General features: G+C 43.2%; 1 protein-coding gene across 1 annotated transcript; it reads right to left on the bottom strand.

Moving 5' to 3' along the window:
- Positions 1-1,907: 1,907 nt before the first annotated feature.
- Positions 1,908-15,064, bottom strand: LOC100471452 (cytochrome c oxidase subunit 5A, mitochondrial). Its single transcript, XM_034668033.1, has 5 exons — positions 14,855-15,064; positions 8,393-8,509; positions 6,789-6,910; positions 3,653-3,775; positions 1,908-2,074 (listed from the first exon to the last, which is right to left on the bottom strand). Exons 1-4 carry the CDS (start codon positions 14,952-14,954, stop codon positions 3,662-3,664), a joined length of 453 nt encoding a protein of 150 aa, XP_034523924.1. The 5' UTR covers positions 14,955-15,064; the 3' UTR covers positions 1,908-2,074; positions 3,653-3,661.
- Between the last annotated feature and the right edge of the window lie 7,516 nt (positions 15,065-22,580).

Raw genomic sequence — 22,580 nt, 5'->3', positions numbered from 1 at the left:
TCTTCCCATTCCTACTGCTACCATCCTGATTTAAAATACTTATTAAGGGGCGCCTGGGTGGCACAGCGGTTGGGCGTCTGCCTTCGGCTCAGGGCATGATCCCGGCATTATGGGATCGAGCCCCACATCAGGCTCCTCTGCTATGAGCCTGCTTCTTCCTCTCCCACTCCCCCTGCTTGTGTTCCCTCTCTTGCTGGCTGTCTCTATCTCTGTAGAATAAATAAAAATAAAAATCTTAAAAAAAAAAACAAAAAAAAACTTACTAAGTTACAACTACACCAAATAACTTCCTAAATTGTGATCCTAACTCCAATTTCTCCAGGATCTAAATCTCTCTCACCTATTCACTGCTATTTCAAGTACCTGGCACAATGCTTGATATATAGTAGGCACTCAATAAACGTGGTGTGAAAACCATCATAGCACTCATTTCTTACCCTTGCAGATAGCTGTATACCTATGTTCCCTCCTCAGGCCCCTCCTATGACCTTAAGAACAGAAACCATTTCCATCATTTTGCATTCCTCCTATAAGGTAAGAAGCCCATGATACTGACATGGTCCTTTTTCAGCTAGTTATAGTAAATCCTTTAGATCTGGGGAATGGAAAAAGCACATTTAAATGTGGATTATGTATGCATATAGGCGAGCTGTCAAATAAAAAATCCCTCCTCCCCACCCCAATGGTGCAAAGGTCAGACATGTCATATAATAAAATTACTATTTATTTACTTAAGATTTTATTTACTTATTTGACAGAGAGAGAGACAGCGAGAGAGGCAACACAAACGGGGAGAAGGAGAAGCAGGCTTCTCATTGAGCAGGGAGCGCGATGTGGGGTCCCATCCCAGGACCATGGGACCATGACCTGAGCCTAAGGCAGACACTTTACGACTGAGGCACCCAGGTGCCCCTAAAATTACCTTTTAGATAAAGCTGTGGATAAATAAACACCCCCCCAATCCTTTAGGCTTCAAATTAATTGTAGTTTCCTCTCACAGTACCCGTATGTATGTTCATAGAACTTTAAAAATCTCTGCCACAATGTCTTTATATAGGTGATTGTTCTGTTTATGACCCCCACCCACCCCCATCTCTAGGATTTGGGAGGCAGACCTACGATGATGTCACCCCTAGGGGAAAGCAACCTGAAGAGAATCTGGAGGAAAAACAGAGCAGTGTGACTGGGACATTACACTACACAGAACGATGAGGGGAAAGAGCTGCCTACGGAAGGGTCAAACCTAAGAACCATACCTGCCAACTGCACAAATAAACATATATGGCTGTTTTAGTTTATTTACATTTCCACTTCTTTAAAAAAAGGGGGAGGGGGACATTTTGGTAGGGAACCAGTCTTTCATAAAAGGTTATTTGTGTTGATACCTTACCAAAACGGATTTTACTAAGATTTCCTTACTTCGCTTTTAGAGAAAATACAGCTAAACCTCAACCTACTATTAATCCTATTTCCCTGACACTGCAGTCTGAATGACTATACTAGAAGTCACCAAAGCAGATCTCCAAAAGCTGGTCTCCAATAATATGGGACTTCTAAACTAAGATGGGATTTGTGTTTTCTATTAATTCTCTTAAGAAGTAAACCCATTTATTTAGTTACTGAAGCACTGAAAATCTATCACATCCAGTTATTTGACATCCAAGGCTAATACTGCACTGCTAGAGAAGAACAGGAAGGGAAGGAAAAGGTCACTAAGAGAGAGGCTGGCTACCACATAGCACATCCTCAAGACTATCTCAATGATCACTTTTAAATTTCATGTCAGATGGTTTCCAGAGAATTAAGGCAGTTCTCTCAGCACACAGTGGCAACAAAACCATGAAATCTATGGCTCTATGATGGCTCATTTTCTGCTTTTCAAAGCAAACACATGGAGCAATACCTAATTTCAGTTCAAACTCATTTCCCTTTTATTAAAGTCCAAGTCACCATTACATGGTTTGGTACTCAATAAAGGAAAACTTGTTCAAATAAGGTAATATGTTATCATCAGTATTTCCAGGTGATTGTTTACAATCAAGTAGCATTATGAATAAATCCTTGAGAAGCCCATCTGTAAGAGAAAACATGAAGAATTAGCAAGAAAAAAAAGGAAAGGTAGAAATCTTACTAAAAATAACCTTCTTTAGAGCAATAGTCCAGGGAAATCATTGCCTCTGTGTAGCCTTTTCCATTCTTTCTTAATCCTGCCTGTAGTTAACTCACAAGGGAGTAGCTCTGTGGCTTTTTGGTTGTTTATATACCTAGTACTTACTGGGGTGATCCTCATAAAAGTGCTGGGGAGTTGCCCTTTAAAAAGAAATCTATCATCGCAGCTAGAATATATCCTATGTAACAAAGATATTCTGGACTCCTTGAAATACTACTTGATAAAATAAAAATTAAGCTGAAGTGTTTAGGTATCCTTTTAAGAGTCCATTATGGAATATGAACCACACACAAGAGCTTCAAAAATGTGAGGAGGAAATCTTCTATTCTGAATGCCTAGTTTTCTCACAGAAATCATTAGTACACCCATTAAAAAAAAAAAACCTTCTCATGTATTACAAAGGTGAGCTAAATGACTTCAGGGAGGTGGTGGTGATATGGGGGTAGACAAAGATAAAATTAAGACTCCTGCTCCAAAGCAACCTTTAACCAGGCTCACTGGACCTTTATCTTGTGAGGGATCTGATATCAGCTCCTTCAATAATTTTGGATGCACTTTTATTGAAACTTCTGTTCCGCTATTTTAAAAATGAATGTCCTCTTACTCTTAGGCAAAAAATCCTCCATTTAAGCCTCATTGTTTACCGCTGAGAAATAAATATAGCCTTAGTAAATGCCGACACAGGATGTGTGGCATATAAGAGCAATGGACTCTGGAGCTGGACTGCCTGGCTTTAAGTGTGGGTTCCAGTACTAGCTATATGACCTTGGACAAAGTGCCACAGTTCCCTCATTAATAAAATAGTAAAATGGGAGTAATTATAATAGTAACTACCTCAAGGGATGGTTTATGAGGGTTAAATGAGTTAATATTTACAGAGCACTTAAAACAGTGCCTGACATAGACTTATACACACTATATGTGTTTAAATAAAATAAAAACAAGTCACTGCTTATCTATTTTCTGTTTTACAAAGGATTTTCTGCACGCTCCTCAGTGCCTAGACAATCTTGTGGCTAGCTCTATTACGTGCCTTCCGACAGAGAACAAAGTATCAAGTAAGTTTTTATTATCAGTGAATATTTACTTGACTGTTAAATTCTAATATGGGCACACAAAAACGAATGCATCAAATTAATAACACCCTATTAAAAATAAACTGATGTATAAAAGCATGTGTGATGAGCACCTTGTATGCAGATTACCTTTAGCTTGGGGAGGTAAGGAATGGAATTTTATGTTTGAAATATTTTATATAGATTTTTAATTAAGGAGGCTTCCTCTTCCCTTTACACTAGTAAGAGAGTAATTATAACAACTAGAAATGACAACTCCAGCTCCTTAAACTTACCACCATTAGCACTTTCTAAATCTTTATGTTCTTGGCCTCTAAGGAGGCCATTAAAAGGTCTTACACTCTGAGAAATTGAAATGTCATTCCCTGGATTCGTTTCCTGCCTTATTCATTGGTGTGTTCCTTACCCATGGGGTTTACACTTTGTCAAGGCCCAGTTCCTCTGGAGTGGAGATTCCCAGTTCATTTAAAGTTGGTCTAAGTTCCTGGATGACGTAGGGGTAGATTTCCTTATGAGGTCCTGCTTTGTCCTGATGGCAAAGAAAATATTTACATTTAGCTCTCTGAAAAGCTGTCTCTATTTAAAAAATGAACTTGAGAAACCTTTTAATCACATATGTAGAGGCTAGCAGCAGAGAATACAAGTCACCTACTTTTAACTTATCAGTTCAATAAATAGAACAATTTATGCAGGCACTATTCAAAATAGGCTTTTAAGCACCTCAAGAATAACTAAGACCGTTAGACTAAATCCAGAAAAAACCAAAACATTTTAAAGCCTCAAGTTAATAAAAATGGTGGTGATGACAGAATTTTGTGAAGATAATTAAACATGCCCAGCAGGCAACATGAATAATTAAGTTAACACAAGAAAAGTTTTTAAATTTGCTTCCAATCTGAGATCTTAACTGAATTAAGTACTGGTGCTGAATGGATTGATAGCCTACAGAACCCTTTTTTTTTTTTTTTTTAAAGATTTTATTTATTTATCTGACAGAGATAGAGACAGCCAGCGAGAGAGGGAACACAAGCAGGGGGAGTGGGAGAGGAAGAAGCAGGCTCATAGCAGAGGAGCCCGATGTGGGGCTCGATCCCATAACGCTGGGATCACGCCCTGAGCCGAAGGCAGACGCCTAACCGCTGTGCCACCCAGGCGCCCCAGAACCCTTAATTATCTTACCCATTGTAGATAAAATAATGTCACACTTTCCCCCTTACAAACTTGAATTTCTTTCTTACAGACCATGTCCCTTCATGGAGAGCTATACTTAGAGCACTTATTTCCAGGGCAAGAGAGTTTTGACAAATACTCCCCATAACATATAATTATACCTGTATTTTCACAAGCTTCCTCAGGGACAAATATTAAAAAGTCAAATGGGAGCCCCTGGGTGGCTCAGTCAGTTAAGTGCCTACCTTTAAGGGCTCAAGTCGCAATCCCAGGGTTCTGGAATCGAGCCCTGTGTCAGGCTCCCTGCTTATCGAGGAGTCTGCTTCTCCCTCTGCTCCTCCCACCGCCGCTCAAGTGTGTGCGCTCTCTCTCTCAAATAAATAAAATCTTTTTTTTTTTTAAGATTTTATTTATTCGACAGAGATAGAGACAGCCAGCGAGAGAGGGAACACAAGCAGGGGGAGTGGGAGAGGAAGAAGCAGGCTCATAGCGGAGGAGCCTGATGTGCTGCTTCGATCCCATAACGCCGGGATCACGCCCTGAGCTGAAGGCAGACGCTTAACCGCTGTGCCACCCAGGCGCCCCAAAATCTTTTAAAAAAAAGTCAAATCGACTAAGAGAGTGCCAAGCTGCTATTCTTCTGCCTTTAACAAATCTAGGTCTCCTTAATTGTATTTTTTAAAAAAGGGTTATTTCTGGGATGCCTGGGTGGGTGTCTGCCTTCAGCGCAGGTCATAATCCCAGACTCCTGGGATCAAGTCCCACATCGGGCTCCTTGCTCAGTGGGGAGCTTGCTTCTCCCTCAGCCTGCTGCTCCCCCTGCTTGTGCTCTCTCTCTGACAAATAAAATCTTGAAAAAAAAAAAAAAGATTTCTTTCTTTATTTGAGAGAGAAAGAGAACAGGGTGCAGAAGCAGAAGGAGGGGGCAGGGGGAGAGAGAGAACCTCAAGCAGACTCCCCACTGGGCAGGGAGCCCGATACAGGGCTCGATCCCATGACCCTGAGATCATGATCTGAGCCGAAATCAAGAGTTAGACACTCAACCAACTGAGCCACCTAGCTGCCCCTTAATTGTTTTGTTTTAAATTATAAAATTCTTGTTTAAAATGCAATGTATTCATTTGTTCATTACAGAAAAATCAGGAAAGAGAGAGGAGGAGAGGTGCCTGGGTGGCTCACTTGGTTAAGTGTCTGCCTTCAGCTCAGGTCATGATCCTGGGCTTCTGGGATCGAGCCCTGCGTTGGACTCCCTGCTCAGCGGGAAAACTGCTTCTCCTCTCCCTCTGCCTGCCACTCTGCCTACTTGTGCTATCAAATAAATAAATAAAATCTTAAAAAAAAAAAAAAAAAGAGAGAGAGGATAAGTACATATCCTCCTACATTTTCACCTATGTATTTGTTTAAATAAAGTGAGGTCACACCATAAAAATCGTTTCATAATTTTAATATAGTATGAATTATTGGGGCACCTGCCAGTTCAGTCAGTAGTGTGACTCTTGATCACAGGGTCCTGAGTTTGAGCTCCACGTTGGGTGTGGAGCCTACTTAAAATTAATAATAATAATACACTATGAATTATTTAATGCTGAATAATTTCCACAACATTAATAGATAACCTCTTCTGGGAAGTCCCATCTTAAGAAACCACTAACAACATTTAACTTCATACCATAAACAGCACAAATAACCTTTGTACATCTTTTTTTTTTTTTTTAAAGATTTTATTTATTTATTTGGCAGAGAGAGAGACAGCAAGAGAGGGAACACAAGCAGGGCGAGAGGGAGAAGCAGGCTTCCCACTGAGCAAGGAGCCCGATGCAGGGCTCGATCCCAGGATCCTGATATCGTGACCTGAGCTGAAGGCAGACACTCAACGACTGAGTCACCCAGGCACCCCACCTTTATACATCCTTAATTATTTCCTTAAGATAAATTTTCAAATGGAATTGCTGAACAAAAGGTTATCAAGCAAAAATTTTTGAAGATTTTATTTATTTATTTGACAGAGAGAGAGCGGGAGACAGCAAGCATGAGCAGGGGGAGAGGGAGAGGAAGAAGCAGACTCCTTACTGAGCAGGGAGACCAACTCGGGGTTAAATCCCAGAACTCTGGGATCATGACCTGAGCCAAAGGCGGACACTTAACTAGCTGAGCTACTGGTTGAGGGGCTTGAGGCACCCTTCAAGCACGATTTTTTAAAACCTTGCATAAATTCTGCCAAACTGCCCTCCAGAAAGATTGCAATGCACATTTCCTATAGCTGTAGGAACTAATTTTAGGTATTTTAACAAATTCAAAAACACAGGATATGCTGATACCTAACAAAAGCCCACCCACATCAGGAACAACTTTAGCACTGTTATTTCACTGACCTTAACAACCTCTAGGATGCGAACTGCACTAGCAAAATCATTTAACCGCCTGCACGCCCGTAAAGCAGCATCAATGATTTTGGGTTCTGGAACCAGATCATAGCCCACAAGCGTGTTCATCCCTGTCAAATTAAAAAGAGAAGCCATATTAACCTGGAATATCCTCATATCAACTACAATTTAATTATCTACATTTTTACTGAACCATAGACATGTTATCTTGTCTGTTTGAACTCTATTCTCTTGCCTATAAAATAAAATATCTACTTTTAAAAAATTCTAGATAGTAAGATCATAGTGATCTTCCACAGTGAGTTAGTGGGAAGAACATGCATGGAGTAGAACCATGCATGTAGTAGCATGCAGACTGAGATTTAAAAAAAAAACAACAAAAAAACCCCAAGAGTTTTCTTAAATCCTGATACTATTTTCATAATAATTAGCTGGCTTCTTTTCAAACAAGAGGGTCATTTTCAACTCATATCCTTAACTCTTAGTAAAATGTATATACTTTGGTTGCTTTAAAATATATTTGATTGGAAAATAATCCAAAAACAACCCAGGAAATGCTTAGGGAGAGTTAATGAAGCCCAAATGAGAACATTATGGAGATATAGAGAAGCATTAGTGCACATTCAACCAGAAAATGACTGGGCACGATTACTTTCAGCTCTGCACAAAATGACACATCATAAAATTTAAGATTCTCTTAATGGGAATGCAGAATTACTGTTCTTTTCATTACTGCTACTCAAGATTATTCAGTAGAATTTCCCTGGTTGCAACAAAATAAGTCATTATTACATTACTGCAGATAAGTCTGAAGCACTTAGGTGTCCTGCTTTTAGTTATTTTAATATATGTAAACAAAAGACACAATGACTACAATGCTAGAATACAGTCACAGAGACTGAACTCTTAGTCTGAGATAAATTACCTACACTTAAAATTAGTTATCTACTTGACTATTAGACTAGTTTATCATTAATGTTACCTACTCATGTTCAATGCACATCTGCAAATTAGGAAAAACAACTTCTAGGTTACCTAGACGGAACACTAATTCAGGGCAAGACAAATCATAAATTAGAATAAAAATCACAAAAAGACCCAAACTATTGCCAAGAGTACGGGGGAGAGCCAAATGACTACTTGCTTAACTTATCTAAAAGCTACAAAACTGGTAACCCTTGCTCATATTGATCTATCATTATAGCAGTGGTTTTCAGTCAGGGGTGACTTTGGTCCTCAGGAGACATTTTTGGTTGGCACACCGGGGGTGGGGGAGTGTGTGTGAGATGGTGGTTGGCACCTAGTAGGCTGAAGCCAAGGATGCAGCTGAACATCTTACAGTCCAAAGGACAGCCCTGCAACAAAGAATTATCTGGCCCAAAAAGTCCACTGTGTTTGCTTTAAAATGCTGCTTTACAGGAAACACTATGAAGGATATAAACGTTCCCAACTGCAAGCAGCATGACAATACCTAGTTTACTAGTTTACATGGGGCATATTTTCAAACTAGCTGCTTTCAACAGAGTAGTGAAAGACTATAAAGCAGTTGCCAATTCTATTCCAAAGCAGACAAATACACCTGTTCCAATTACCTTTACGCAATTCCCAGGCATCAATATCTGGCTTGTTGAAGTATGTCACCCAGCGAGCATCGAACTCTTCATCTGTCTCATGTGACCCATGGGAGTAGCAGCGAACTGACTGGACAGCTACAATGAAGAAGGAACAATGACTTCAATGTACAGAAAGAAATAATACTTGACATGTCCTGTCAATACATTAAGTTTATTTGTTTGTTTTCTTTTTAATTGTGTTAAAATACACACAACATCAAATTCACCATCTTCACCACTTTTAAGTGTACAGCTACAGCTCAGTGGTGTTAAATATATTCAATGCATTAAATTCTGAATCAACTATATATATCATGGTAGGAAAACTATTCATCAGGTCAAATGAAACAAATCTTATGTATTAATATGAAAAAAATCGTAAAAACTAAGCAAAGAAAAGCAAGAAGAACAAAAAGTACTACATATGTATGTTTACACTTCCCCTCCTAATGTGTGATGTAGCTTCAAATTGTTGAAAGTGGTCATCTTTGGAAGGAAAAACTATTTCTTTATATACTTCCATAATGTCTGAATTTTTATGATAAGCACAGTATTAATTCCTAGTTTTAAAAAAATGCCCATTTCAATTCTTAAGCAAATTTACAAGATGTATTTTTTGATAAATTAAAAAGAAATCTTATGCTCTCCATTAAATTATATTCCAAAATAAATTATACAACCTGACAAAGCAATAGTAATTTAAAAAATTGTTTTCTCAAACTACAGTCCCTCCCTGCAAATTCTGATAAATCCCTTAAAAGGGAACATGTCCTCTCACTTAACAGCCAATGAAAAAAAATGCTCTTTATCTAAGAAGTGAGAGTTTTAGGGGCGCCTGGATGGCACAGCGGTTAAGCGTCTGCCTTCGGCTCAGGGCGTGATCCCGGCGTTCTGGGATCGAGCCCCACGTCACTCTTCTGCTGTGAGCCTGCTTCTTCCTCTCCCACTCCCCCTGCTTGTGTTCCCTCTCTCGCTGCCTGTCTCTATCTCTGTCGAATAAATAAATAAAATCTTTAAAAAAAAAAAGTGAGTTTTAAATATAACATTATACACACACACACACAATATGACTGGGTGGCTCAGTTGTTAAGTGTCTGCCTTTGGTCAGGGCATGATCCCGGNTGAGTTTTAAATATAACATTATACACACACACACACACACACACACACACACAATATGACTGGGTGGCTCAGTTGTTAAGTGTCTGCCTTTGGTCAGGGCATGATCCCGGCATTCTGGGATCAAGCCCCACATCAGGCTCCTCCGCTGGGAATCTGCTTCTTCCTCTCCCACTCCCCCTGCTTGTGTTCCCTCTCTCACTGGCTGTCTCTCTGTCAAATAAATAAATAAAATCTTAAAAAAAAAAAAGAAAAAGAATTCTGCTCCCTACATGGGGCGGCTGGGTGGCTCCAGTTGGTTGAGCTTCCGACTCACAATTTCAGCTCAGGTCATGATCTCAGGGTCCTGGGATAGAGCCCAAGTCCCATGACCTGAGTCAGGCTCTGTGCTCAGCAGGGAGTCTGCTTGAGATTCTCTCTGTCTGCTCTTTCCCCACTCGTGCTCTCTCTCTCAAATAAATGAATAAAATCTTAAAAAAAAAAAGATTTTATTTATTTATTTGTCAAAGAGAGAGAGAGAGATCACAAGCAGAGGAAGCGGCAGGCAGAAGGAGAAGCAGGCCCCCACTGAGCAGGGAGCCCAACGCAGGGCTTGATCCCAGGACCCTGGGATCATGACCTGAGCAGAAGGCAGAGGCTTAACCCACTAAGCCACCCAGGTGTCCCAACAAATAAATAAAATCTTAAAAACAAACAAACAAAAAACACACATTTAAAAGTAAACTCTGTCCCCAAAGTGGGGTTTGAACTTCCCATCCTGAGATGAAGAGTCACATGCTCTATGGACTCTGCCAGGCAGGGGCCCCTATCCTAAACATCCTTAAAGCAATAAATGACAGGAGAAAGAGCAGAGATAAAGGAAACAAAACGGAAAAAGATAAAAAGGTGAAGACTAGTCAGTTCTGGAGATGGACTGTTACTAGCACATCAAGTGAAACGAGAATCACTTAAATTACCATTTGAGCCTGGAGCCAAATACCTGCCATTAGTCACAGAGGACCATAGCACAAGTTCCAATCTTCCCAGAGACATAAATTATCTCCATTATCCAAGCCCAGAATGGAGAAGGACATGTATATGAACGGGCTGGAATTCGCCATGCTTTAATTTTTTTTACAAGAAAAAATAATGTATCCCTAGACTTAAATGTATTTAGTAAATACAAACATTTAATCAAAAGTATGTGGATATTTGGGGCACCTGGGTGGCTCAGTTGGTTAAGCAACTGCCTCCACCTCAGGTCATAATCCCAGGGTCCTGGAATTGAGCATCGGGCTCCCTGCTCAGTGGGGAGCCTGCTGCTCCCTCTACCTCTGCCGCTCCCCCTGCTTGTGCTCTCCTGTTCTTGGTCAAATGAATAAAATCTTAAAAAACAAAAAACAGGGGCGCCTGGGTGGCTCAGTCGTTGGGCGTCTGCCTTCGGCTCAGGGTGTGATCCTGGCGTTCTGGGATCAAGCTTCCCTCCTCCACAGGAAGCCTGCTTCTTCCTCTCCCACTCCCCCTGCCTGTGTTCCCTCTCTCGCTGGCTGTCTCTATCTCTGTCAAATAAATAAATAAAATCCTAAAAACAAAAAACAAAAAAACAGAAGTATGTGGATACTTAATAACGCTTACAAGACTAATATTCACATTTAATATATCAGAAAGTGTAAGTCACAACAACCTTCTAACCAACCCACTGTTACCAAAAATTTACAAGCTACCTTTTTCAAAAACTATAATTATCCTTAGCTTAGGGGTACCTGGTTGGCTCAGTAGGAAGAGCATGTGACTCCTGATCTCAGGGTCATAAGTTTGAGCCCCACGCTGAGTGTAGAGATTACTTAAGTAAATAAATAATTTTTAAAAATTTATCCTTAGCTGAATACTTAAAGCACGGTATAAAATTTTATCATCACTTCAGAAGACTGTTTAGTGCTTCTTTTTTCTTTCTTCTTCTTCTTCTTCTTTTTTTTTTTAAAGATTTTATTTATTTACTTGTCAGAGAGAGAAAGAACATAAGCAGGGGGAGCAGCAAGCAGAGGGAGAAGCAGACTCCCTGCTGAGCAAGGAGGCTGATGTTGGACTAGATCCCAGGACCCTGGGATCATGACATGACCTGAGCCGAAGGCAGATGCTTAATCAAATCAGCCACTCAGGCATCCCTTTAATGCTTTCTTATCAAGTTAAACACACACCTACCACACTGCCCAATAAATCCACTTCTAAGTGTTTACCCAAGAAAAACGAAATAATATGTATTCCTTCCCCAGAGGTAATTATTACATGTACCTTTCTTACTACCCAGAAAAGTGTTTCATACCCATTTCCTTTAGCTTAAACATTTCTACAAACTCAATCTAGAAAGCTATTTCTAACACTACATTTTGGCATTCAGTTAAATACTCTACTAAAAAACAAAACAAAACGGGAGCCTGGATGGCTCAGTTGGTTAAGTGTCTGCCTTTGGCTCAGGTCATGATCCCAAGGTCCTGGGATCAAGCCCCATATGGAGCTCCCCGCAGAGCGGGAAGCCTGCTTCTCCCTGTCCCTCTGCCCCTCCACCCTGTTCATGCTGTATCTCTCTCACAAATAAATAAAATCTTTAAAACAACAACAAACAACCAAAACCCTAACATGCTTAGAAAAATTAATCCCTTTAAAGTTTAGTTAAATTAGATAGCTTTCCACTTAATAACTAATCAGCTCGGATAAAGCCCCCCAAACGGACTTTTGGTGTTGGTAATTCTAGGAGAAAGGGAAAGAAATGAGTAATGCAAAGGGCACATGAACAAGCTCAAATGCAGGGTTGTTGAGGTGCAAGCCTGAAGAGCAGCCATGAACTTTGGGAACCAAAGGCTGGAAATCTAGAAGTGTAGAAGTGCAGAAAAGGTTGGAAGGTGATTAGAAAGTGCTACCTAAATCCAGGGCTGCAGCAAGACAGGAAAGAGAAAACTCCCCTCCCACTCTTCCTGAGTTATCAGTCAGGATGTAGGAGCCAGGACTGTTTAAGTTTTCAGGTGGGGCGCCTGGGTGGCACAGCGGTTAAGCGTCTGCCTTCAGCTCAGGGCGTGATCCCGGCNACTGAAGAATCTAACTACTGTTTTAAAACATTTTAATTCAGCAGTTATTGGAAAACAATGTTTCAAGTTGGAGGCTTCTGGAATTTGGGTTGCTACTTAACTAGAGCAAACCTGAGGCCCCTCAGGTTAACCCCTCCAGAGCTCGCTCTCTTTTTAAAAGATTATATTAATTTAATTACTTATTTATTTACTTGACAGAGAGAGCGAGAGAGCGAGCACACAAGGACGTGGAGCAGCAGGCAGAGGGAGGAGACGCAGGCTCCCTGCTGAGCAGGGAGCCCGATGAGGGCTCAATCCCAGGACCCCAAGCTGAAGGCAGAGGCTTAATTGACTGAGCCACCCAGAAGCCCCTCAGAGCTCTTTCAAGTATACTCACACTTGGCCTTGAACAGCCTCATCCAAAAAATTTTATTCTTTTTGACTTTCAATTTATAAAACCTGTTTAGTTTTATGTGGATAACAAACTCCTAATCGATAATTTACAAAAATGAAATCCACTATAATAAAACAAATACATATTTAAGCATTGTGCCAGGCAAGATACTAAGAGCTACATTATTTCATTCAAACCTCACAACTACCAAACACCCTGATTTTAGAGATGAGGCAACTGAGTTTTAATTTTAATTAACATGTCCAAGGTCACACAACTAGAAAGTAGCTGACATAAATGTAACCAACACTACCTCCTTGTGGCAAACACGTCTATGGGACAAACACCTAAAATAAAGATTTTCGTTTATAAATTATACCCAAGAGTGGAAACAGAACGCCTAGGAAATAAACCAACATGTTCAAACTTACTAAGAAAAGAGGAATCCCCTTAATCTACAGTTTGCCAAAAATCTCTGCCTTTTTCCCAGACTGCCACAAAATGTAGCAGTTCTTTTGAAGAAGTCAAAAGAAAACTCCTCAAAAGGCATCTATGTGAAAAAACTGTAGTACTTTAGCATTTAGATAAGGAAAAAAAGCAAAAAACATAAAATTTGACAAACATCAGGATGGGGAAAAAATAATTACAGCTAAGAAACTGAAAGTAGTTCCACCACTAGTAAAGGAACCAGTTTCCCAAGACGGGCCTCAATTTCCTCCTCCATAAAATAAGACAGTCTTCATAAAGTACATGCCAGCCTTACTGTCCTATGAGAAATTACACAAGACAAAATCTAAACTGAATGAAGAGAAACACATTTCTTAGGTTCTGAAGGGTCTAGTTATTAACACTCAAGAGTCAAGAGAACAATCTTACTAGTTTTGAGTTTGAGTTCATACGTTTAAATTTCCATGCTTAGGGCCTAAATTTCACATTGCAGCATATCATGGACCAAGATCAAAGTGCAGTTACACAACTGAAAGTACCGTGCTGGAAACAGTCTCCCCAAACACAGGGGAAAGGCACAGTTAAGAGAGAGGAATCAGCAGTACATCTCATACCGCAGTAATCAGGTTTCCGACTGAATGGAAAAAAAACCCAAACCAAAACAAAATAAAAAACCAGCTTCCCTTATGTTTATAGAACCCAGTATTCCTGAGTCTGTGGTACCCAATTTTCGAAAGTAATATGCTTATCCTAAGACCTATCAATATTCAGGCTCTCTTCCAGACCTCAGGAAACGACCATACATGGAGAGCTATTGTAAAAATGGAAAAATTAGAACGTAGCACAGCAGTCTCTAAAACGACAGAACGGTCTGTGAAGATGACATACAAAACGCTAACCGAGAAAGGCCTGATAAAAAAGTATACTGTGTCCCTCAAGGAAGCATTTGGTGTCCGCAGACGACGCTACGGGTGTCCGTGCCCGGGTCTCCGTAAGGGCGACCACTACCCCTACACGGATTGCGACGCGCCCGGCGGCTCAATGTCACCTTCGCCGACGCGCTGTAGGCCGGCGGCGGACACTCTCAGTCAGGTGGCTGCAGGGGTCAGCGCCGGGGCACGGTCACGGCCCGGGGACCGAAGGGGTCCAGCGGGCGCGGGAGGCGCGCTGCGCCCCTTCCTTGAGGCCCACAGCAGGTCCACACCTGACCGGTCCGCGGTGCCCGCACCAGGAAGTCGCGCTGGGGGAGGCCCGGGGGGCCGCATCTTCGAGTCCCCCATAAGTGGGGACGGCGGGGAGAGCGGCCAGCGGTCACCAGGTTCGTCCGCCCGCCCGCAGGACAGGGGCTAGGCCGCGGGGCGAGCCTGCCCTCGAGTGGTGGCGGGGGCCCAGGTCACCGCAAGGACACGCGGGCGCTAGCAGTGGCGGCAGGGGCCTTACCGGCGGCGGGGCCGGGGGCCGGGGCTGAGTACAGGAGGCCTCGAGGGCTGGCACGGGCGGCTGCGGCTACAGCGCAACGGCGGAGAGCGGCGCCGAGCATGACGGCGATGGCGGCGCGCGGTCCAAGGCTGAAGGGAAGCCGGGTGTGAACTCACGGGCCGCTCCAGAGCTCGCGGGGGCCGGACTCACGCACCGACGCACGGCGGGCGGAGAGTGAGGTCCCGCCCACTGCGGCGCTCGCGCCTTGGCGGGCGGGAGCACCACGCGGATGCGAGCGGGCTACGGCGGCGCGCTAAGGACAAACCATTTCAACGCTGTGCCCGCCCCGCCCCGCCCAGTCTCTGGTTGCGGCCTTCTTGGAGCCAGGGTGTCAGGGAGGTGAAGGGCCTGGCGGTGGACGGTATAGTGGTTCAAGTCGGGCTCGGGAAACGAGTCCATCAACCTAAAATAGGAGTAATAAGGGGCTCCTGGCGGGCTCAGTCGGCAAAGCATGCAACTGTTGATCTCGGGGTCTTGAGTTGGAGCCCCAAGTTGATCTTAGAGATTACTTAAGGAAATAAAGAGATTTAAATGGGAGTGTTTACAAGGATAGCAATAAGTTATAATAAAAATACCTTCTTCATTGGGGCACCTGGGTGGCTCAGATGGTTAAGCGTCTGTCTTCGGCCCAGGTCATGATCCCAGGGTCCTGGGATCGAGCCCTACGTTGGGCTCCCTGCTCTGCGGGGAGCCTGCTTCTTCCTCTCCCTCTGCTGTTCCCCTGCTTGAGCTGTCTTGCTCTCTCTGTCAAATAAACAAATAAATAAAATCTTAAAAAAAACACCACCACCTTCTTTGTTAACCTCTTCCCTGTTGGAGCCTAAAATAAGAAAATGAGGAAAAACACAACTGCTTACATGTAAAGGATCTTAGTAACTATTCCTTTTTTTTTTTTTTTAAGATTTTATTTATTTGACAGAGATACAGAGAGAGAGGGAACACAAGCATGCGGAGTGGGAGAGGGAGAAGCAGACTTCCCGCTGAGCAGGGAGCCCGACATGGGGCACTATCCCAGGACCCTGGGATCAAGACCTGAGTCGGAGGCAGACGCTAACCATCTGAGCCACCCAGGTGCCCCAGTAACTATTCTTTTATCACAAACCCGCAAGCATTAAAAAATGAGTTTAGCCGCTTCACTACAGATCAGGAAACAGACTCAGAAAGCAGGTTGCTTGCTGGCAATCAAGGCTCTCAAATCCCCAGTTCTGAGGACTTACCTGGATGTTTGTTATATACCGATTTATGATTTCAAATCCGTATTTTGAAAGCTTGTCTTGGACAAAGTTGTTCGTGGTTTGAATTTGTTTAGAATAACTTATTTTAGGGGCGCCTGGGTGGCACATCGGTTAAGCGTCTGCCTTCGGCTCAGGGCATGATCCTGGCGTTATGGGATCGAGCCCCACACCAGGCTCCTCTGCTATGAGCCTGCTTCTTCCTCTCCCACTCCCCCTGCTTGCATTCCCTCTCTAGCTTGGCTGTCTCTATCTCTGTCAAATAAATAAATAAAATCTTTAAAAAAAAAAAAAGAACAACTTATTTTAATGAAATTGCTTTGAAGTTGGATATTAAAACTTTCTCTTTTTTTAAATTTTATTTATTTATTCGACAGAGATAGAGACAGCCAGCGAGAGAGGGAACACAAGCAGGGGCAGTGGGAGAGGAAGAAGCAGGCTCATAGCAGAGGAGCCTGGTGTGGGGCTCGATCCCATAACGCCAGGATCATGCCCTGAGCCGAAGGCAGACGCTTAACCGATGTGCCACCCAGGCACCCCTGGATTTTAAAACTTTCTAATGGAAGTTGCACCTGGAGCCGAAAAGACTCAGGTCATTGGCAGCTTAGTAAGGGCAGTGGTGTCTATCACGTGATGGGCTTTTAAACTTTATAAAGAATTTGTGAGGATTTAGCAAGAGCGTCCCCTCTGGACAAGACTACCCTTTGCTGTTCTCGGAAGAACCTGAGGCACTTGCTCCTGCCATGGCCAGGCTGGCTGCTCTTGGTTGGCAGTGGTGTTAAACCACACAACAGTCTCAGGGAGATAAGGGACATCTGTTCCCACCTTGGCAAGGCTACTCCTTATAGGCAGTGGCACAAACCATGTAATGCTCCCTGGAGAAACAACCTTTAAAGCAGCCTACTTTGCTTACCAACACCAGTGCCTTGGCCTGCTTGCTATGTGCCCAATAGTGAGGGATCTCGGCAGGCAGCTGATATCCAGCTTCTAGTTGGAGGGACTGACTCTACCAAGAACCAACTCGTAGAAAGGTTCACCTCAACTAAATGTGGACTTTATTTCTTTCATCTCCACTTTGTCTGGAACAGTAGTGTAATTAATCTGTCATTGGTTTGGAGTATGTTATTTTTTATTGGCTCCATAAGAGACATTATCCTGTATGCTATTGGCTTGTGAAGCATTATGAATTATAATTAACACAGTGAACCTGTGTTAAGTAAATTATTGACAAAGACAATCTCAGTCTCTGTGTAATTTGCCTCGAATAAAACAGTAGTTCTGGCCAAATGCTTGCCCCCCAATCCCTACAGGAGGGCTCCTATAAAGGACAGCTCTGAAATGGGGTTGATCACATTCCAAGGCTCTTAACATCTAATCTGGCCTTATTAACTACATTGTGACTTTGAGCTCCTGGGCAGTGGGGCCATTTCCCCAGGCCTGAATTACCACGCTGCCACCCGGAGTTAATGAGACAGTCTCTTGTCTTGGTATCCTTCATTCTCTACCCCTGAACTCACTGAGGGAAGAAAAAAATGGACATTCAGGCTCCTCTTCCTCACTCTAGGCCCTTTCTCCTGGGTATGAGCATTTGCCTTTCTCTTTTCCCTACCTAGCAGTGTGGCTTTAGGGGGTGTGATCCTGGCTGGTAAAAGGATAAAAAAGCTTTTCTTTTCAGGGCGCCTGGGCGGCTCAGTCGTTAAGCGTCTGCCTTCGGCTCAGGGCGTGATCCTGGAGTTCTGGGATCAAGCCCCACGTCAGGCTCTTCCGCTGGGAGCCTGCTTCTTTCTCTCCCACGCCTCCTGCTTGTGTTCCCTCTCTCACTGGCTGTCTCTCTCTCTGTCAAATGAATAAATAAAATCTTTTTAAAAAATTTTAAAAAAAAATCTTTTCTTTTCAAAGCATGTGCCCTCACCTTCTTCCACCAGCCAAACCAAAGGACATTTGGAGAAGCTTTAACCTCACTGCATTTCAATTAATATTCATCAAATCAAGAGCTGGAAGCTCAGGATGATGTCAGGGCTCCCATAATTAGGAAAGTACTGGTTGGGGTATGTTGCACCTGAATCCCAACTGGTCTCTCACCTTTGCCTACGGTGCCTTAGATTGGCTACTAGAGTGTTGTTTAATACAATTACGGCTATAATTTATTATGTGTCTCTGCATGCTGCATACTATTTTTTTATTTATATTTTTTTAAATAAATTCTACCCCCAACATGGGGCTCGAAGTCTTAATCCCAAGATCAGGAGTCACATGCTCTACCAACTGAGGCAGCCAGGTGCCCCTGCAAACTATTATCCCCTCTAAGCCTCATAACAGCCCTGTCAGATAAGTATTTATCTGTTTTATGGATGAAGGAATAGACTCAAAGGGCACTTGCCCAAGAACCACACAGGTCATAAATAGTTCTTAGATTTGAGGCCAGGTTTGTCTGATTCCAGAAATTGTGGGTTTTTGCCCCACAAAGGTAGGTTTTGACAGCTTCTCAAAGCCCCTGCTACCTTGGGGGCAGTTCTCAGCCCTCATCACCAATATTCATTTTCTATTGCTGCATAACAAGTTACCATAAACTAAGTGGTTTAAAACAATTTCCATTTATTATTTCCCAATTTCTGTAGGTCAGAAATCCAGGCATGGCATGAGTGGTTCTCTGTTCAGGGTCTCACAAGACTGAAATCAAGATGTCAGGTCTGAGGTCTCATCTGAAAATCAGAGTCCTCTTCCCTGCTTGTTCAGGTGGTTGGCAGAATTCGGTTCCTCACAGCTGTAGGACTGAGTGCCCATTTTTTCTTGCTGGTAGCCAAGAGCCACTGTCAGCTCTTACCACATGGCCCCTGCATAGGCCCTCTCACAGTACCGCAGCTTACCTCTTTTAAAGACTTCATCTGATTAAGTCAGGCACATCCAGAGAAAACTTTCTTTTGATTAACTCAAAGTAAACGGATAAGTAGCCTAATCTTGGAAATGATATCCCATCAAATTTACAGATTCTGCCCCAATTATACAAGCTATGTACACCAGCAGGGATGAATCTTAGGGGCTGTCTTTGAATTCAGCCTACCGCACCACTTGGGGGGCGGCCCTGCTCCTTCCCAAGTTGGCCCCCAGCTGGGGCCCCAGACCCCAGTCCATTCTGTTGTTTCTGGTGGGTGCTCCTTCCCAGAAGGGTTGAGGCCAGACATCCTGGCTCTTGCCCAAAGCCATCAGGGTCTTTGGTCTCTTCCTATCAACGTCTGCCCTAAATCTTTTTCTTTTTTTTTTTTTTAAGTTTACTCTTATTTACTTATTTTTTAAAAGATTTTATTTATTTATTTGACAGAGAGAGAGACAGCCAGGGAGAGAGGGGACAAAAGCGGGGGGAGTGGGAGAGGTCTGAAGAAGCAGGCTTCCAGTGGAGCAGGGAGCCCAATGCGGGGCTCGATCCCAGGACTCTGGGATCATGCCCTGAGCCAAAGGCAGACGTTTAATGACTGAGCCACCCAAGCGCCCCCTAAATCCTTTTCTGTCCCTCTGGAGGAGCAGCTGCTGGGCTTCAGATGCCTCAGGGATGTCATGGCCACCAACTGACGAGCCCATCAGCTTCTGCTGTAGCCCAGAGCCTTCATCCTGGAGGAGCTGTGATGAGGCCTTTCTGACGTGTGCAGAGGGGACAGATGATGGTATTGAGGAACTTGTGAGGACAAAGGCATCGTTCCACCCTGGGAATTTCTAGTAAAGGGAAGATCACAGTCCAGAAAAGCTCTTATTTTCTCTGCTGGGAATGAAGTGTGTACTGGCAAAAAGCGAATGCTGTCTGTCAAGGCCGGGAGTCGCCCTTGATGCCAGTAGTCTGACTGATCCTACATTGTTTCCCTTTCCTCCAGCGCGCCTGTGCACCTCCAGTGATGAGGACCCCACTGCTAGGGGGATGGGGGTCTACGAGAGAGGCACCTGGGAGAGTGACATTCTTGCTGCTCCTGAATTACCGCTCTGCCGCATGCCCTTAGACAAGTTACTTCACTTTCTTGAGCCACTTTCCTCATCTATAAAATGGTAATAATAATGGAACCTACCCAATAGGTTATTGGGCAGATTTCATAAGATGTAATGTATGTAGTGCATGTAAAACATGGTCCTGGCAGGCACATGGTCAGGGCACATTGTCAGGGCTCAATAAATGGTGAGTAGAAAAAGCATTTTCCTGGGGCGCCTGGGTGGTTCAGTCAGTTAAGCGTCTGCCTTCGGCTCAGGTCCTGGGATGGAGCCCCATGTCGGGCTCCCTGCTCGGCGGGGAGCCTGCTTTTCCCTCTCCCTCTGCTGCTCCTCCTGCTTGTGCTGTCTCTCTCAAATAAATAAAATCTTTTTTTAAAAAAGTATTTTGCTGTTGTAAAATTACAGTTCTTTTCCCAGGGCAGGGAGGCTTGTGATATGGGGGACAAGGCATAGAGGTGATACGGATAAATACACCAGCTTGGTTGCCTGAGAATCAGGGAGAAGGGGTCGTAGAAGGAAGCAGCCTTCAAAAGTAATCCTGTGGGGCCACCATTAGGAGGCTGGCTTTATTTATTTATTTATTTATTTATTTAAGATCTTATTTATTTATTTAGACTTATTTGTCAGAGAGAGACACAGAGCACAAGCAGGGGGAGTGACAGGAACAGGGAGAAGCAGTCTTCCCGCTGAGCAAGGAGCCAGATGCGGGACTTGATCCAGGACCCTGGGATCATGACCTGAGCCAAAGGCAGATGCTTAACTGACTGAGCCACCCGGGCATCCCCATTAGGAGGCTTTAGTGGTCCTTTTTTACAATGTAGTTACTTATTTCTAGTATGTGATTTCCTAATCAGAAAATCATTAAAGGATATAATTTTTATTGAGATATGACTTATATACTATAAGACCCATCTTTTTGAAGTGTACAGTTCAGTTGTAATATATTCACTCTGATGTGTAATCACTAATTCCAGAACATTTTCATCACCCCAAAGAGAATCTCTGTACCCAATGGCACCCACCAACCCTGTCCTAAGCAACTAGTAATCTACCTTCTGTCTCTATGGATTTACTTATTCTGGACATGTTATATAAATAGACTCATACAATATGTATTTTTGTGTGTGTCTGGTATCTTTCACTTCGCGTAATGTTTTCAAGGTTCACCTATGTTGTAGCATGAATCAGTACCTCATTCTTTTTTATGCCAGAATTATACTCCATTATGTGGATATACCACATTTTGTTTACCCATTCATCAGTTCATAGACATTTGAGTTGTTTCCATGTTTTGGCTGTTAGGAATAAGGCTGCTATGAACATTGTGTACATGTTTTCGTATGGATGCATATTTTCAGTTCTTTTGGGTATACCTGTAGGAGTATCGTATGGGCCAAATGGTAACTGTATTGAAGAATTGCCAAATTATTCCAAAGCAGCCTCTACCACTTTGCATTCCTGCAGGCAATGTACGCAGGTTGCAATTTTTCCAAATCCTTATACTTTTTTTTTAAACAAAGAAAGCGAAGTCTTTGTAGCTGATTGAGCTGGATCCCACACGCCGTTTCCTTTCTGGAAACAGGGCCCAGGGCAGGGAAGCTCTGTGCTGTATTAGCTGCCCGGCTCCCTCTGCCTCCTGGCTCTGGGAGCTCACTCTCTTTCCCAGAACCAACTCTAGGGGGCAGCTCACAACAGTTTTTTGTTTTTGTTTTTTTTAAAGATTTTATTTATTCATTCAACAGAGATAGAGACAGACAGCGAGAGAGGGAACACAAGCAGGGGGAGTGGGAGAGGAAGAAGCAGGCTCACAGTGGAGGAACCTGATGTGGGGCTCGATCCCAGAACGCCGGGATCATGCCCTAAGCCGAAGGCAGATGCTTAACCGCTGTGCCACCCAGGCGCCCCTCAACAGTTCTTTAACAGTTGTTTTCTCTCCAGAAAAGGGTTCCAACTGGCTGGCTGAACGTGAAGGGAAAGAGAAGGGGATTTAATTTTATGTCTCTCCTACCAGTTTGAGCGCTGTTCTCTGTATTTTAGCTCAGGGAATAGTCAACCCTGATTAACTATCAAAAATCCTATGAGGATCTAGGGGCACCTGGATGGCTCAGTTAAAGCATCTGCCTTTGGCTCAGGTCATGATCCTGGGGTCCTAGAATCCAGCCCAGTGGCGGGCTCCCTGCTCGGCAGGGAGTCTGCTTCTCCCTCTGCCCCTCCCCCAGCTCATCCTGTCTCTCTCTCAAATAAATAAATAAAATCTTTAAACAAACAAAAATCATGAGGATCTTATTTTTTTTTAATTTTTAAATTTTTTCCCAACCATGGCTGGGAAGCAAGATTTATATCCTTTATCCCACAGTAATCTGGCCCATTTTGCAGATGAGAAAGCTGAGGCTCAGAGAAGAATGAACTTGCCCCAAATCACAGCTTTTCTCCAAAGCCTGTACGTTCAATATGACACCAGGCATTAAATTTGATAGCACAGG

This window comes from Ailuropoda melanoleuca, chromosome 9 (genome assembly GCF_002007445.2).
Source record: "Ailuropoda melanoleuca isolate Jingjing chromosome 9, ASM200744v2, whole genome shotgun sequence".
Lineage (NCBI taxonomy): Eukaryota > Metazoa > Chordata > Mammalia > Carnivora > Ursidae > Ailuropoda > Ailuropoda melanoleuca.
The sequence above is the reverse complement of the archived record's forward strand: the minus strand, read 5'-3'. Positions and strand labels throughout refer to the sequence as shown.

Coding starts and splice junctions, on each gene's coding strand:
- LOC100471452 (XM_034668033.1), bottom strand. CDS start 14,954: ATGCTCGGCGCCGCTCTCCGCCGTTGCGCTGTAGCCGCAGCCGCCCGT. Junction 6,911..8,392: donor TGCCTGGGAATTGCGTAAAG/GTAATTGGAACA, acceptor TTAATTTGACAG/GGATGAACACGCTTGTGGGC. Junction 3,776..6,788: donor GCATCCTAGAGGTTGTTAAG/GTCAGTGAAATA, acceptor CTTTGCCATCAG/GACAAAGCAGGACCTCATAA.